The 16,672-nt window shown below is 45.9% G+C and overlaps 1 protein-coding gene across 1 annotated transcript in view; it reads right to left on the minus strand.

The window, feature by feature from the left end:
• LOC115474513 (glycerol-3-phosphate dehydrogenase 1-like protein) overlaps window positions 1-16,672 on the minus strand; it is a 53,541-nt gene that overhangs the window by 19,657 nt on the left and 17,212 nt on the right. The window contains exons 3-5 of the mRNA XM_030210004.1: window positions 12,186-12,326; window positions 8,107-8,245; window positions 4,248-4,360 (exon numbers count right to left, since the gene is read on the minus strand). Of these exons, the coding sequence (XP_030065864.1) occupies window positions 4,248-4,360; window positions 8,107-8,245; window positions 12,186-12,326 (393 nt within the window). The remainder of the gene's footprint in view (window positions 1-4,247; window positions 4,361-8,106; window positions 8,246-12,185; window positions 12,327-16,672) is intronic.

Raw genomic sequence — 16,672 nt, forward strand, 5'->3', positions numbered from 1 at the left:
AGGTAGCTCAATGCCTGCCAGAAAATTTGTAACCTCTTCCATCCCACCTTCAGATTCTGATCTATATAGCTCCATGTAATATTCCCTGAACGCCAATTCAAGAAATTCAGGGTCAGAATGCACAGTTCCCCCCGCGTCTCGTATACCCCCTATCAGATTCCTGCTAACCTGTTGTTTTAGTTTGTGGGCCAAGAGCCTGCTAGGCTTATTGCCAAATTCAAAGTGCGATTGGCGCGCTCTTAGTAGTTTTTCTGCCACATCTGCTAATTCTAATTCGTGCAATTGGTTGCGGAGGTCTGTCTCCCGCAGCCTAATGCTCGAGAGGTTCTGAACAGTCTCCTGTTGCATAAGCGTCTCCGTCTGTACTAACTGCTGGCGTAGCTCAGTCTCCTTGGCACAGCGTATCTTCCATGCCTGAGACCGCAGGGCTATCAGGTGACCTCGCACCACTGCTTTAAACCCTTCCCAGACAGTAGTAGGGGACACCTCCCCGTTGTCGTTGAAAAAAATATAATCTTTAATGTGTTGCTCCAATTGGTTAACAATATTGGGGTCAGTCAGCAAGGCGTCATCTAAGCGCCAATTATGTTGCCGTCTGACATGTCCCTGTCCCTTAAGCTGTAAAAGCACTGTGGAATGATCCGACCAAGTGCATGGATTAATAAGATGGTCCCCCACTATATTCAACATTGAGGTATCACCTAGCCACATATCAATTCTGGAGGAGGAGTGGTGTACTGCTGAAAAGTGAGTGTAAGAACGCTGTGTAGGGTTCTCGCGTCTCCAGTAGTCTATTAATTGCCAGCGTGTTATAAAGTCATGGAATTTCCGCCTATCTTGTCTGGCATAGTTTGTGTCAGTAGAGGTATTGTCTAATGTTGGATTAAGGGTAAGATTAAAATCCCCTCCTATCAGTAGGGACCCTTCGATATTTCTCGTGAGTACCTTATCTAGCTCTGCAAAGAAATCTCCTTGGTTTGTGTTGGGACCATATACATTTATCAAAGTATATACTCTGCCTGCCAGTGCAAAAACAATTAACAAATACCTCCCCCCCTTATCTTTAACCACCTTCTTGACCTCCCAGGGTTTAGACCCGTGGAATGCTATCAGCACTCCTTTACTTTTCGTGTTGTCAATACTAGAAGCAAAGTATATAGAAGGATATTGCTTATGTTTGCACAGATATTCATATCGGGCTTTAAGATGAGTCTCCTGTACCAGACCTATATCTATTTTGAGCCTCTGCATCTCTCTAAACAGCAATTGCCACTTCCTAGGCACATTTAGCCCTCGTACATTGAGTAGCATACACTTAATGTCTCCCATTAGTACTTAATGTTTTAGGTGCCATTTTAAGCCCCTGCTTACACACTGGACATCATCCCTCTGCTTATGGCCATCTTGCTTCATACCAATTCCCTTCCCTCCCATCCCCTTCTCCCACATATAAACCCCTCCCCCCTCCCACATCAACCCCAATTTCTTACAGAACACCCCTGTATATACCAGTAAGTGTTTAAGTGTGAGGAAGGAACCGCGTTTCTGCTTCCCACGTATCCCTTAAGTAACATATATCTCAAACTACCTTGCGTTCAAGGCTGGAGAGTTGCTTAACATGTGCAGTATCTGAAACCAACATTAACACTATTTGTGATAAAAGTAACAGTCTCACCACCTGAATTTTAGTTAGTTCATGTAATCTGTGTAGTAGATCGTTGACGTTGTAGCCTTTTATGGCCTTTTCCTACTCTCTGCCATTTTGGTGGGAGAGAGCGTTGGTTGATCTTTCTGTTCGGGTCTGCCTCTGTCCGGGCTTCTGGTTCCACAGCCTCCGGGCAAATCACTCGGGCCTCAGAAATTGATCTTATTTGGTGTTGTTTCCCATCTTTGTAAAAGACTAGTGCAAACGGATGTTTCCATCTGTATTGTATTTTAAGGTCTCTCAGGTGTCTGGTGAAGGGCTTTAGTTCTCCTCTGCGTCTGAGAGTAGCTGCTGCCAAGTCTTGATATATTTCAACAGCATATGAGTCCCACTTAAATTCCTGGGTCTGGCGCGCCGTATTCAACACCTTTTCCTTTAACTTGTAGTTGGAAAAACAAGCAATAATGTCCTTAGGTGTATTATTGCGCCCAGTACCTAGTTCCCTGTGTACTCGGTCTAAATGCACCGATTCCGGTTCCATAACTTCTCCGCTTGCCGATAACAGTTCACAAACTACTTTTTGGATTACTTGTTCACAATTTTGATAAGTAGGGGTTTCCGGGATACCGCGAAATCTCAGATTGCTGCGGCGGCCCCTATTTTCTAAGTCCTCAAGTTTGTCCAGTAGTTGTTGTTGCTCACCCTGCATCTCCGAAATCTGGTGATCCAGTGCTCCCAGCGTTTCGCTATGGACTTCTACCTGGGACTCTGTATCCTCAAGACGCGAGCCCAACTCCCGTATCTCTCCTCGTAAGTCAGTTCCCAGCGTCGCCACTTCGGCCCGTAGGGCTTTCAGGTCCGCGCTAATATCTTGCAGCCAGGTTTGTATATTTGGAGACTCTCCCTCATCAGATAACTTATCTTTCGGCTGTTCCACCGGTTGCTCTGAGAGTTTGGATTTTTCTCCGTTTACCGAGTCTCTCGGTTTCCGAACCTCCGCCATTTTGTTTTTAGCCGCTACCGCACCACCGGAGAAAGCAAATCGCGAGAGGTCCGCCGATTTTCGAGCTGCGCTCATATAGTGCTATTGCTCTGCTTTTTGGGTACTCCCCTAGCTGTTTTTTGACTTTCCAGCCCCTGTGAACTCCGGTTTATCGCTCGTTTTCTCCGTGGGATCGCGGGAGCTTCACTCTCAAGCGTCCATGCGATCTGATGACGTCACTTCACAAGCTCATTTTCAAAGCACTTAGCCTCCCAAAGTTCCATAGAAACCTATGGAACTTAGCCTCCCAAAGTGCTTTGAAAATATGCCTCTATATTTCCTTCACTTATGCCCAAACAGACTTGAGGATCATGTCACAGCTCATGATGTCAGAGCTCTGGTATTGTTGATGGAGCCTCAATGGCTGTTACATAGACATCTATTCATATATTCACAGCTCAATCCTTTAGAAAAGGGCTCCTGGTACGACAATTGGTTTGGCCTGTCAGTCCTCCAGAATCTCTTTGGGGATTAGAATCCAACTTCATCCACCCTAGACCCGTTACTGGTGAATTCAAGAAAAACAGTAAAAAGGCTGGTTGCCACCAACCATATGTCTGTGTCTGCTTATTGCAGCACCTTGTTCATTGTTTTCCTTTTTTTCTGTTGAAGGCTGTGAAGATTTGCTATCCTGTTGGTCCGCAGAGAAAATCAAGTTACTTACTTTTTGTAGGTATTCTTCGTGGACAGTAGGATGCAAATTCTCTCATACCCACCCACCTGCCAAAGGAATTGTATTCTACTCAGGCTGAATAAAAAAGACTGATGCGGTTCTGCATGAGAGCAGTGTGGACGCACAGTGAAGCAACTCAGAAGTTTCTGGTATTTACTAAGCTGGAGAAGCTTTCCTGTGTGGGCTCCATTAGTGACATCAGCCATGCTGTTAACCATATCACCTTAAGAAATGCAAGTACCAAAGTAAAGCTTGGCCCTAAGAATCTCACCCACTGAAACCCATGACTGGTCTTTTTTTTTTTTTTTTAATTTGCATGAAGTCTTTATTAAACAACTGAACAAAACAACATTGCTTCCTGTACAGAAAGGAGAAAGCTCTGATGCAGTGGCTTAGCAAGGGGGGGGGGGGGGGGCGGGAGGGGCGGTCCGCCCCGGGTGTCAGCTCGGGGGGGGGGGGGTGCTCCCTGCCAGCTCCCCCCCTCGGCAAATCGACACCCCCCCACCTTTAAAAAGAATATCGGGAGTCCGCCTGCCCTGCACGTACATGAAATGTGGACCGTCGGCTCTTCCCTCGCTCTGTCTGTCCCGCCCTCCGCTGCCGCAACTTCCTATTTCCGCAAGGGCGGGACAGACAGAGTGAGAGAAGAGCCGACGGTCCACATTTCTTGTATGTGCAGGGCAGGCGCGACTTCCGGTATTCTTTTTAAAGGTAGGGTGCGGGAGCTGGTTGTCGGGGGGGGGGGGGTGTCATCGTGCTGCACCCGGGGGGGGGGTGCAACGGCGAACCGCCACGCCCCGGGTGGCAGCCCCCCCCTGCTATGCCACTGCTCTGATGCACTGCTTATACACATAATAAACCCAACAAATTATCCTGTGATCACTAACCTTCAAGGCGCCACAGATTTCCACTGTATCGCAGTCGTCTACCACTGTGATTCGAAAGTTTGGTGTCTGCAACAGTTCCTTGAAGATCTGACCATGCTCCTTATTTTTACATCCTGTACAACAAAAAACAGCAACCACAGATTCTATAATATCAAAAATGTGTGGCTCCCCTACACACGTGACAGAAGCAGGGACTAGAACAGTGTACCTGATCTATCTCAAGTTTTAACCTATTAATTTTTTTACTATTCTTTATAGTAATCACTTTAAATTGTGCATAGTGTTGAAAAAATCTGAGGGGCCCTTTTACAGAGTGGTGGTAAGCCCAACACGGGCTTACCACTTGCTCTTCTGGGTAGCCCCGCCCCGAGCGCATGCCATTTCCGGGGAAAAAAGAGAAAACCACCGGAAATGGCTTTTGTGGCAGTAACCGGGCATCACCATGTGCTGCCTGGTTACTGCTGGGTTAGCGTGGGAGCTCTTATCGCCACCTCAATGGGTGGCGGTAAGTGCTCCCCGTCGCATGGCCACGTGATAAGAGTTCTGTTACCGCATGGCCATGTGTGTCTGGGGGCTTTTTACCCGCTGCGGTAAAAAGGGCCCTGGCGCACGGGAAAAAGGGCCCTCACCACTTGGACAGGGCCCTTTTTCCCACAGCTTGGTAAAAGGACCCCTGAATGAAGACAATTCTTTTATCCGTAAATTGTAAGGATAATAAATAATAGGCTAAAATAAACCCGGGTCCCCTTAAGTACACTCCCTCACAGAGATACCTTAAGAGAGTTCTACTGTGGATCTAGACTGCTTAACCAGGAGAATGTGGTCCAGCTAGGGGGGAAATAAAAACCAGGCCCAGAGCAAGAAGGAACAGCCCTTCAGGGTAGACCTCCAAGAATTAAGGACAAGGAACCAGAAGAGTGGCCAAGGTAGGAATGTTCTCAGTCGAACAATGTGAACTGCTAGGTCCTTTCTTCTCTGTTGAAGGCTGAACTTAAGTTAATACTCCTGTGTACAAGGTAACTAACTGCAGCCTGGCAGTAACCACTCCTTTTGTATTGGAACTGGGTTACAAGAGGATTATACTTACTACTGAGTTACCAAGCCTGTGATAGGGAACAGCTCTAGGTGTACACTTGATGCACAGCCCAAAAGAGTCTCGCTCTACTTTACGCTTTGGCTTGACTGTTGAAGATCTGTGCCTTAAACCCACTTACGTTATCATAATCATATACACGGTTCAGGCCCCTCATAATACAGTTTGATATTGATCAATATAGGGATATGAATTTGTTTTGTGAAATAACCCAGTTTAGTGACACACAAGAAGTAATGGAGTGGGGGAGTAACCTAGTGATTAGAGACAACCAGAGACGCCCAATTCAAATCCTACTGCTGCTTCTTGTGATCTTGAGCAAATCACTTAATTCTCTACCGCCTCACGTACAAAGTTAGACTGTGAGCCCTACAGGGACAAAAAATACCTGCTGCACCTGAAGGTAACTCACCTTGAGCTACTACTGAAAAGACGTGAACTAAATCCAAAGAAATACAATTACGGGATAATTCTGAATAGCCTGTATTGTTTTCAGTGAACACAGGCACATACAGGTCACACACATTGCAGTATAGTTGCTCTTAGTCTAATTCAATGCGCAGAAAGAAAGGTCAATAAAAACTTGGATCAATGACCTAACATTACATTTCATGGACTAACTTTCTGGAGCTAACAGTCCCTCAGGTCCAAACAAAAAGTCAGAGCAAAAGATGACCTTGCCTGCAGACAAAAGTGAACCACAGATTACATTACAGTGGTCGTGTGAATGGGAACAGGTGAAGGAGATGTGTTAGCCAAATGATAAGAAAGTGACAAGAGAAGCACTAAATTATGTTGGGTAATGACTCTTAAAAACCCTCCAAGTCTCTGTTAAGTAATTTCTGAAAAGAACTTTGTTAAAACATGCCAGAACAGAGGACATTAACTAACACCAGCTTCTCAATCCCTTGATTCAGGCAGTAATTGAATACTTGTTTCCCATATTAACCAGAAGGAAGCCAGGAGGTATGTTTATGGTTATGAAAATATTTGCTATATTGCCTTTCATAAAAATCTAAGCACATAAGCACCGCCATACTGGGAAAAGACCAAGGGTCCATCAAGCCCAGCATCCTGTCTCCGACAGCGGCCAATCCAGGCCTCAAGAACCCGGCACAACCCAAAAATAAATAATTTTTTAATAATGTTCAATGGACTTTTCCCTCAGGAATCTGTCCAAACCCCCCTTAAACTCCGTAAGGCCAGCTGCTGTCACTACATTCTCCAGTAACGAGTTCCAGAGTCCAACTACACGCTGAGTAAAGAAAAACTTTCTCCTATTTGTTTTAAATCTACCATATTCTAGCTTCTTGTGTCCCCTGGTTCTATTGTTGTTTGAAAGTGTAAACAAACGCTTCACATAAATTTCATAAATTGCACTTGCAAATTTAGGCACTCTCCCAATTTGATAACTAAGTCAATAGACAGTATGGACTGTTAATCCTGCTAAGGTAATCTAATACAAAAAAACTGAAAAACAGCCAAGCACAATCTCAAAGGGTCATATGAAAAGACCCTAAAATAGCTAACCAGTGGGAAATACCCTCAGAAACCAAGGTCTTTGCCAAGGTCTGAACACCAGGACACCGATGTCTACATGAGATCTTTTGTGCCTGTGATCTTGTCTCATTCATAGGGTATAATATCCCACCTGTTTTCAAACAAAACTATTCGCAACAAAACTAATAATTTGAAAAACATAATCAGAAATGAAAAATTAAACATTCCAAGCTTAGCATGAATAAACAACTTTTTCAAGGCTGGCTTGGTAACCCCACAATCTCCCAATTTGCACACGAAATTTAGGAAAAACACTTTTTATTGAATTTTCAAATAACACAACATATACAATACGAGAAACGCACATATTCTCACCCCCCCCTTCTCTCCCACCCAAACCCCTACATCTACAAAACCAAGACTGTTCAGCCTTCTCGGTCCTTGCGATCAGTTTCTTCTAATACGCTTGATGTTCCTTCTTTTAAGATTGTTTTTCTTGATAAGTATAAAAACTTGATTTTTTTATATTGCAGGTCTAATAAGATTTTGGAATGCATTTATATATATATATATATATATATATATTTATTTTTTTTTTGTTACATTTGTACCCTGCGCTTTCCCACTCATGGCAGGCTCAATGGGGCTTACATGGGGCAATGGAGGGTTAAGTGACTTGCCCAGAGTCACAAGGAGCTGCCTGTGCCTGAAGTGGGAATCAAACTCAGTTCCCCAGGACCAACGTCCACCACCCTAACCACTGGGCCACTCCTCCACTGTCGCTACTATTTGAGATTCTACATGGAATGTTGCTATTCCAACATTCCATGTAGAAGTCAGCCCTTGCAGATCACCAATGCGCGGCCACATTGGTGATCTGCAAGGGCCGACTTCTACATGGAATGTTGCTAGTGGGACTCTGGGCAAGTTACTTAACCCTCCATTGCCCCATGTAAGCCGCATCGAGCCTACCATGAGTGGGAAAGCACAGGGTACAAATGTAACAGAAAAAAAATGACAATCCAAAACATATAAGACAGAAAAAAAGAATATAAGTACATAAGTAATGCCATACTGGGAAAAGACCAAAAGTCCATCGAGCCCAGCATCCTGTCCCCGACAGCGGCCAATCCAGGTCAAGGGCACCTGGCAAGCTACCCAAACGTTATCTCACATAACAATAATAACAAAATAACAATCCAGGCTTAGTCCATCAGTTCATGCTGTGAGCAAGCCCTGAACTGCTTCTGTTGGACCTTTACTTACCAACTGTTGTCTCACAGAACTTTTCTTCAGCCACCTCACTGGCAATGTTGGCCCCCATCAAGACATTAACTTCAATTTCAAGCTTCTGGCGAATAATGTCCGATATGAGCTTCAGGCCTTCTGGCCCTTCATCAACCCCCTGTTAACAAGAAAGGTTAGAGTCACATTATCTGGCATTTAGCAAGAAGATAAAAGCACTTCTGTGTGTTCGAGCTTTCAGAAGTTAAGGAGTTAAGTGCTGATGCTAAATAGTTTGCGTTGGTTTTGTGGTCATGCTTCATTAGTTGTCTGGAGATCTATTATTGCTGTGTTATGTATGGTATTATTACAGATGGTCCCAAGAAACAACAAGGCAGCCAATCTGCAAACTCCGATGTGGAAGTAAACAGAGCAGATCAGCAGTAGGTGCAAACAAAATTTTATTGTAGAGTTTCAACCAAATGCAATGCCCGACACAGACCGTGTTTCGCCCACAGATATACTGATCTTCACCACCAAAGAATTAATACCCTTGTGCATATGGCACCAAAATCCAGCACAGTCAAAATGCTCTCTAGAAGGTGGAAAGTGCTCACAGACTCACGTTGGTACAGTAGTAACATAGTAACATAGTAGATGACGGCAGAAAAAGACCTGCACGGTCCATCCAGTCTGCCCAACAAGATAACTCATATGTGCTACTTTTTGTGTATACCCTACTTTGATTTGTACCTGTGCTCTTCCGGGCACAGACCGTAAGAGTCTGCCCAGCACTATCCCTGCCTCCTAACCACCAGTCCTGCTTCCCACCACCGGCTCTGGCACAGACTGTATAAGTCTGCCCAGCACAATCCCCGCCTCTCAACCACCAGCCCCGCCTCCCGATCTTGACTAAGCTCCTGAGGATCCATTCCTTCTGCACAGGATTCCTTTATGCTTATCCCACGCATGTTTGAATTCCGTTACCGTTTTCATTTCCACCACCTCCCGCGGGAGGGCATTCCAAGCATCCACTACTCTCTCCGTGAAAAAATACTTCCTGCTTGGGGCTGCAGTAAAGATTTTACTGATCGGATAGGGTGAAGTTTATAAAATGACCTACAAAACAACTTGACCAATTTGTGGTTGGAATGATAGTTCTATGTTTAAGATGACTCCGAGGATTCTTGTGTTAGCTTGAGGAACTGAATTGTCACGGATAAGAATAGGCTGGGATAGAATATTTGTGGGCTGATTGCTGAAAAGAAGTACCTTTGACTTGGTTGGGTTGGGTTGGGTTGAGACTGAGGTGGCTAACCTGTAACCAGTTTGTTATTTGGGACAGTTTGTATTAATGTGTGCGATCACCTGGTGATCCGGGGAGTCAAGGGGACAAAAAGAGCTATATATTTTCCATATATACAAAATATACAAACAAGGTAAAATCAAGAGACTGAGGTAATAAGAGTAGAGGCGCTAAAAAAAAATGTTAGTGTTGGGGATAGGATGGAACCTTGAAGGACTCCTGCCTCTGGGGCATACGGAGCAGAAGTACTATTGTCCAGATGGATTCTGTGTTGCCTATTTGAGAGGTCATCTTTGAATCATTTATAGATGGTGGTACCAAAATGGTACCAGAACACCAGCTCTGAATCTAATTAAGCTGAAAGATAAAAGAAAGGAGGAAAGGCTGGACTGGACAAAAAAAAATCAGTCTTGTAGAAAACCCTTCACAGTTTCAGTCAGACAGCTGAATAAGGAGACCACATAATCCAGAATGTGCTTGTACCTGGCAACGCCTAGCACTCATAATCCAGTCTATGACTGAGAAACACTGGTCTGGAAGATATACTCATGCCACAAAGAGGTTATGCAAGGTCAAGTCACCCAGTCTGTGCCTGGTTGCAGGTTATCACTGTAAGCAGCCAACAAAATAGGTTTTCATTCTGCAATACACTCCCTGTATGAAATAGTGTGACTGCTCTTAGTTCACTTTAAAGATGATAAATAGAAATAAAACAAAATATCAAAGGAAAATAGGACTGTGATAGTGTGTGTGAGGTTTGAGCATGGGTCTTCAGAATTACAGCCAGACAAATGTAAAAAGGAAACCAAAAATTCTTTATTAACACAAAGCCTGGAGCCTGTTCCTTCACAGGCACAATAAATGAGGAATAAAGTCTCTACAAACTCAGATGCAATCTTTATGTGAGCCTGTTGCTGACAGGCCCCAAGTCACAGTTCATGCAGCCTTACTGCGGAGTTGCACAACCTCTGGTCTGGCTCCAACCAGGCCTCAAGCACAGCTTTCTTACAATACACAAGTTAAAGCTTGGCCTACCTTAGCAAGGTTCTGGTACCTTATACATGAGCTTTGACCTCAGCCAAGAAGGTTGGATTTACAGGAGACGGCCTGACGTCACAAGGCTGAAGCCGTCTCCCCATCTTGGTACACCTAAAACAAAGATCAGCTGCTGCATCCATGCGACCCATAAGCTTCTGCAAACGTATTCAGCCGAGTAAAACTCCAAAAGTAGATTAGCCGTAGCACAATGTAAAACCCCCAAAATATACAAAACTAGTAAAAAAAAGCCCCGTTTCTGATGCAAATGAAACGGGGGCTAGCAATGTTTTCTTCTGTGTGCATGTGGGAGTGTGTGTGTCCCTGCCCTCTGGCCTCTCTCCCCTCCCCCCTCTGAGTCCTTCACTGTTACAGAGCCAGCGATTTGATTTCGTGCTCTGCTGTTTTCCTTCACTGACTGTGTTACAGAGAGGGCGGGGCAGACACTCATAGGGAAACCGGATATCTCGCCCACTTCACACTTCCGGCTGGAGGCTTCATAGAACGTTGGTTTTGCCTTTTATATAGAGAGATAATACATGTGACCAGGAGATTCCACTTACCTTGTCCACTCGGGCGGTCATCGCGACCCATAACCTTCTGCAGAAGTATCCAGCCAGATGATCACCCGGGTGGATAAGCTAAGTGGAATTTTTCTCCTGTGCACATGTATTATTTTGTATATCTTTTAGTGTTCAGATGACATTAACCCTGTAGATTATCGTTTGAGTATTTTCCTGTTTTTTTTGGCTGTAATGTTTTGTTTTTTTTACCCGCGTTGGAGTTGTTTTCCATTGCAGCTTGTTTCAGAGGATAATTGAAACCTGTGATATGAGCCATTAAAAGGGGAAGTCCATCTCTGTAGATGCCCCTGGCTGTTGAGGTTTCCTTTCTTTAATACAGTACTTATAGATAATCTCTTGGGCTAATGTTAACGTTTAGGGCAAAACTTATTAGTATTCAGAGGGTCTACAGTCGAATCAATGGTTGCTGGTGAGGGGATCCTTGCATGCCGCCCGGATTAACCTGGCAAGGCATTGGAAGGCATCGCGGGTTCCCTCGCTGATAGACTGGATTACGAAGGTGAGAGACATATGTGAGATGGAGAGACTGACGGCTGTGAAAAGGAGAACTTTACCCAAGTGGGAAAAAGTGTGGATGCCATTCTTGACTGAGTGTCCGTGATAGCAGATGTTTGGTCTGAGAGGGGAGGGACGGAGGAGTGGGGGGTTTAGCTAGGGCGGTTCTTGGAGTTAGAAGGGGGGAGTGGGTAAATCGGGTGGGGGGGGGAGGGTATCAATAAAATGGATAAAAATTGAAGTACAAAATGTGTTTACATTGGGATTGCTGACTACATAAGGTATTCTTTGTTAAATACTCGATATTATGGTTATCTCACTTGGAACAAGATGTAACGAGCCGCGTTGAGTATGTTCTGTGTTATGTTAACAATGCTCAATAAAGACTTCTATAAATTAAAAAAAAAAACTTAGTAGTATTAGTTTTGCACATACCAGACAAGAATGAACCTCCTAAGCAATCTTATTTGTGGTGCCTGTGTGAGTTGATATTTGTCTTTAGTACCTGGACCATCTCCTCCTCATTATAGCATCCTTATCCACACTTACTACATTGAAAAACATATTCACAAATGGAGCAACATGTAATATCACACTAAAAATCAGCTTTGGAAGACAATCTGACAGTACAGTGTTTGCTGAACTTCCATTTTAAAACTAGCCTTCAGCTTTTGGCACTGTGTACATCACACACACATTACCTTGATCAGTGAAATCCCAAACGCCCCTTGTTTCACGTGCCCAACCAACTGATCACAGATACGGCTGATAAACTGGTGGGGTAGAACGAAGACCAGAATGTTGGCTCCGGCTACAGCTTCGGTCGCATCTGGTACAGCAACCTAAGGGTTAAAAGGCAGGTTACAGCTTGTGGACTGCTTTCTGCATGTAGTTTCCTACACCCAAGGCTGCCATGTTTCATCCACTGGGGCTGTGGATGAGAGATGGGGAGACTTCAGTGATGAATTCTTGCAGCACATGTTCTACAAATAACACCTTTATTACAGCCCCAGACGCACATTTTCTTTCCTGCCTCTTCCTGTAAACTCAACATGACTAACTTCGACCATACCATGTCTTTGATAAAGATAAGAATCATCCATACTATACCGTCTACAGAACCTATGTAGAATTTTTATATTATAAGATAACTAGGAAAAAAGGCCCTTTTCTGATACAAATGAAACTGGCGCTAGCAAGGTTTTCCTCGGAGTGTGTGTGTTTTACAGAGTGTGTGTGAGAGTGAGTGTGTGATAGAGAGAGTGAATGTGTGAGTGTGTGTGACAGAGAGAGTGAGACTGTGTGCGAGAGTGTGTGTGTGTGAGAATGAGAGTGTGTGCCAGGGGCCCCCTCCCTCCATCCCAGTTTCAGGGTCCGCCCGCCCCCCTCTCCAAGTTCCAGGGTCGTTGCCCCCCTCTCCTCCTCCCTCCCAGTTTCAGGGTCCGCCTGGCCCCCCTCCAAGTTCCAGGATCCGCCCTCCCTCCCACCCACTTCCAGGGTCGTTGCCCCCCTCTCTCCCTCCCTCCTAGTTCCAGGGCAGTTGCCCCCCTCTTCCCCCCTCCCTCCTCCAGCCACCCTGTGATGTTTAAGTGAAAAATTAGGGAGCTGTGAGTGTGTGTGTGTGAGAATGAGAGTGTGTGCCAGGGGCCCCCTCCCTCCCTCCCAGTTTCAGGGTCCGCCCGCCCGCCCTCCAAGTTCCAGGGGCCCCCTCCCTCCCACTCAGTTCCAGGGTCGTTGCCTCCCCTCTCTCTCTCCCTCCCAGTTCCAGGCTAGTTGCCCCCCCTCTTTCCCCCCCCCTCCCTCCAGCCACCTTGCGATGTTTAAGTGAAAAATTAGGGAGCTGTGCAGTGTAACAAAACGCACCTGCAACGTTGTGAAGCTGACTCCGTGGCTTCATTGAAGTGAAGGGTTGGTAAGTTTTGTCAGATTCGTGAGTCTGTGACCATCTCTCTCAGCCCCGCCCTCGCGCATCTGATAGGTCCACCGCCCTCAACGTCAAAACGTGATGACGTCGAGGGCGGTGGACCTATCATAGGCACAAGGGCGGGGCCAAGAGAGATGGTTACAGATTCATGAATCTGACGAACCTTACGAACCCTTCACTTCAGTGAAGCCACGGAGTCAGCTTCAGAACGTTGGAGGTGCTTTTTATTATAGTAGAGATTTTATGGACAGTGGTTCTGTTCATGGAGTATCCATTGCTAATTAATCTTCAATTACAAAGTGACTAGGCTTTCCTGGAGACCCCACAACCAGTTGGTTTGTAGCTGTCGCGTTCTCGGGGGCCTTAGTATGCTGTCAGGTCCTTGAGGCGGAACTGGGAATAGCGAGTCCTTGGACCCCTGCCGAGGAGCGGCAGAGGCAGGCAAGACCACCGTGGAGCGGAACAGACGGAAGGGCTGGACTAGACCTCTGGATTGGAAGCAGGCAACTGGAACTAGCAGAACAGGAACCTCTTCACCTGCACTTAGCCACCGTTCCGCTGGAGTTGAGCTCCAGCGTGCAGGCGGCCGGCAGGACTTGCAGGACCAGGTGGAACTGGAATCCAGAGGACCCGACCCCGGGTCTAGGAAACACGAGGGAACAAACTATACTAGACTGCACTAAGCGCTGCACGCAGCCGCTAAGCCAGACACACCGGACAGACTAGACAGACAGAAGCTTATCAGGAGCAGGGCCTAGGGCAGACATGCAAGCAGGGAAAAAGGGGAGACAGGGAATACCCACAGGGCAAACCCACTAGCTAGGTCGAGGCAGGTAACAGGATAAATCCCCCAGAAGATACACGCTAGCTAGACAGATACAGGAATCAGGATACATAAGCAGGGATCCGGATAAGCACACAGGATATACAAGCAAGGTACAAGGTAGACACACGGGACAGAAGGTAGCTAGGCAGAGCGGAAAGCTGGATAACACTAGCTAGCCAAAACCAGGACTCAGGACGAACAAGCAAGGACCAGGATGTGCACACAGGATATACAAGGTTCAGGATGTGCACACAGAATATACAAGCAGGGAGTAGGGCAGGCTGCTAACACAGACGGGGAAACCCGGGCTGAGCTGCAGGCTCCAAACACAGACTAAAGGCAGAAGGGCTAGCAGCCCATGCAGAAGGGCAACTGGCCCACAGGTACAAAACAGAAGGACAAGAAGCCCACACAGAAGACAGGCTTAGAAGCAGCGCAGCAACATACTGACTAACCTGTAGGCCTCTGGGCATGACACCAGACAATGACACCATGCGAAGGCACTGACTGCAAGCACAGGCCTTCCTTATAAAGGAACTCACTGATGAGTCACCCCCAGCAGGACAGAAGCAGGAAGTTCCTTGCCTCCAAACAGAGGCTTGACACCCAGAGGAAGTGAGCCCACAGGAAGGACAAGCAGGAGCCATCTTGGATACTGGCATAGAGGAGGCAGCAGCCATCTTGGAAGAGGCATAGCCCACACAGGTGAGGTCCAATAAGGCAATCAGCACACAGAGCCAGAGAGAAACTAAGACAGAGACAGACACAGAGACAAGCAGAAGCCAGCACAGCCACTGACTCCCAGAAACAGGGTAAGTATGAGGGTGGTCACGGCCACAGACGTGACAGTAGCAGTGGCGTAGCCACAGGGAGGTCTTGGGGACCTGGGACCTCCCCTACTTTGAACTCGGGTCCCCTCCAGAACTGCAGCACCTCTTTACCTTTGCTGGCAGGGATGCCAAAGCTCCACCAGAAAAATAAATACAGTGCCTCCGCTCCCCTCCTCATCTGCTTCCTTCCTGTAGATGTCAGCGACGTACCTTCAGCCACCGCTGCTGGGACATCTCACTTTATCTCCTGATGCCTTAGGTCCTTAGCCTTCATTCCTAGTCCTCGAGGTTCACCAATGACTCAGATTTTCAGGATATCCATAATGAATGTGCAGGTATATGAATCTCCTTCATACATATTCATTACAGATATCCTGAAAACCTGAGCTGCTGACGGCCCTTGATGACTGGGAGTAAAGGCCAAGGCCTTAGGTACTGAATTAGACTAAGATCTTTTGGATAATTGGAAGTCTGTGCGTAAACCTGCTCTTCTAATTATAATAGAGTGCAGTAACCGGCAGGCACAGTTTCCAGAACAATCCTGCCAAAAAGCAGCTTCCACACCCTACAGTTGGGGCGAGGCAACCACATGCTGTACAACAAATGCCAAAGGGAATCAACCATTGAGTTTTCTTAAATAATGTGTCTCCTCGGCCAACTCAATGGAATGTGTTTGTTCATGAGAAGTGTGGGGGCTTGGTGGTTAAAACACAGAACTGTGAGATTTCCTGTGATGAGATTAAGAGTCATTAGGGCCGGCGTTAGGGTGTGCCACCATGTTATAGGGGAGCCCTAAACTTGCCTGAAGCTGAAGGAGGCACATCTTACAGGCAGGCTTTAGGACCTTTTCTCAAATTTCTGCCCGGTGCCCCAGCATGTTTAATATCAGCCTTGGGTCACATGCACATAAGTGTAGTATTAAGTACCAGCTTTATCTCTGACTGCTGTAAAAGCACTCAGCAGGTCATGTGCAACAAAAGGCTTATTTCCGCTGACAAATGCACAAAAAAAAGCCACTTCTGCAATCCAGCGGTTTCCCTACAGCCATATCTCCCTATTTGTTCATACAAGGCTAGTGACTTCAAAACTTGTGAATGAAAATGCCCCAGTGGTATATGCCAAGATATACACTGCATCAAGAGAATTAACGTCAATTAGTTGTACAATGCTCCACCAGCTTTCTTCTAAATACAATGCACTTTGTATAGCTATTCTTTCACTCAACGTGTAATTAAACTCTAATTAATTGCCAGAGAATGTGGTAAAAGTTAGCTTAGCAGGGTTTAAAAGAGGTTTGGACAAGTGCCTACAAGAAAAGTCCATAAGACATTCTTAAGATGGAAAAATCAACTGCTTATTCCCGGGCTAAGCAGCATAAAATCTGTTTTTTGGGATCTTGCCAGGTACTTGTGACCTGAATTGGCCACTGTTGGAAATGGGATACTCACTGGGCTTCATGGACTTTTGGCAATACTTATGTTCTTATGTTATGATCTTATTCCATTGAAAAATAACACAATACAGAAGCATAACAACTTTCCTAAAGCAACCTGACAGGCAACCTCCCCCCCTCCAAAAAAAAGTTACACCCCCTCCAAAAAAAAAAAA

Source organism: Microcaecilia unicolor, chromosome 7, assembly GCF_901765095.1.
Source record: "Microcaecilia unicolor chromosome 7, aMicUni1.1, whole genome shotgun sequence".
Taxonomy (NCBI): Eukaryota; Metazoa; Chordata; class Amphibia; order Gymnophiona; family Siphonopidae; genus Microcaecilia; species Microcaecilia unicolor.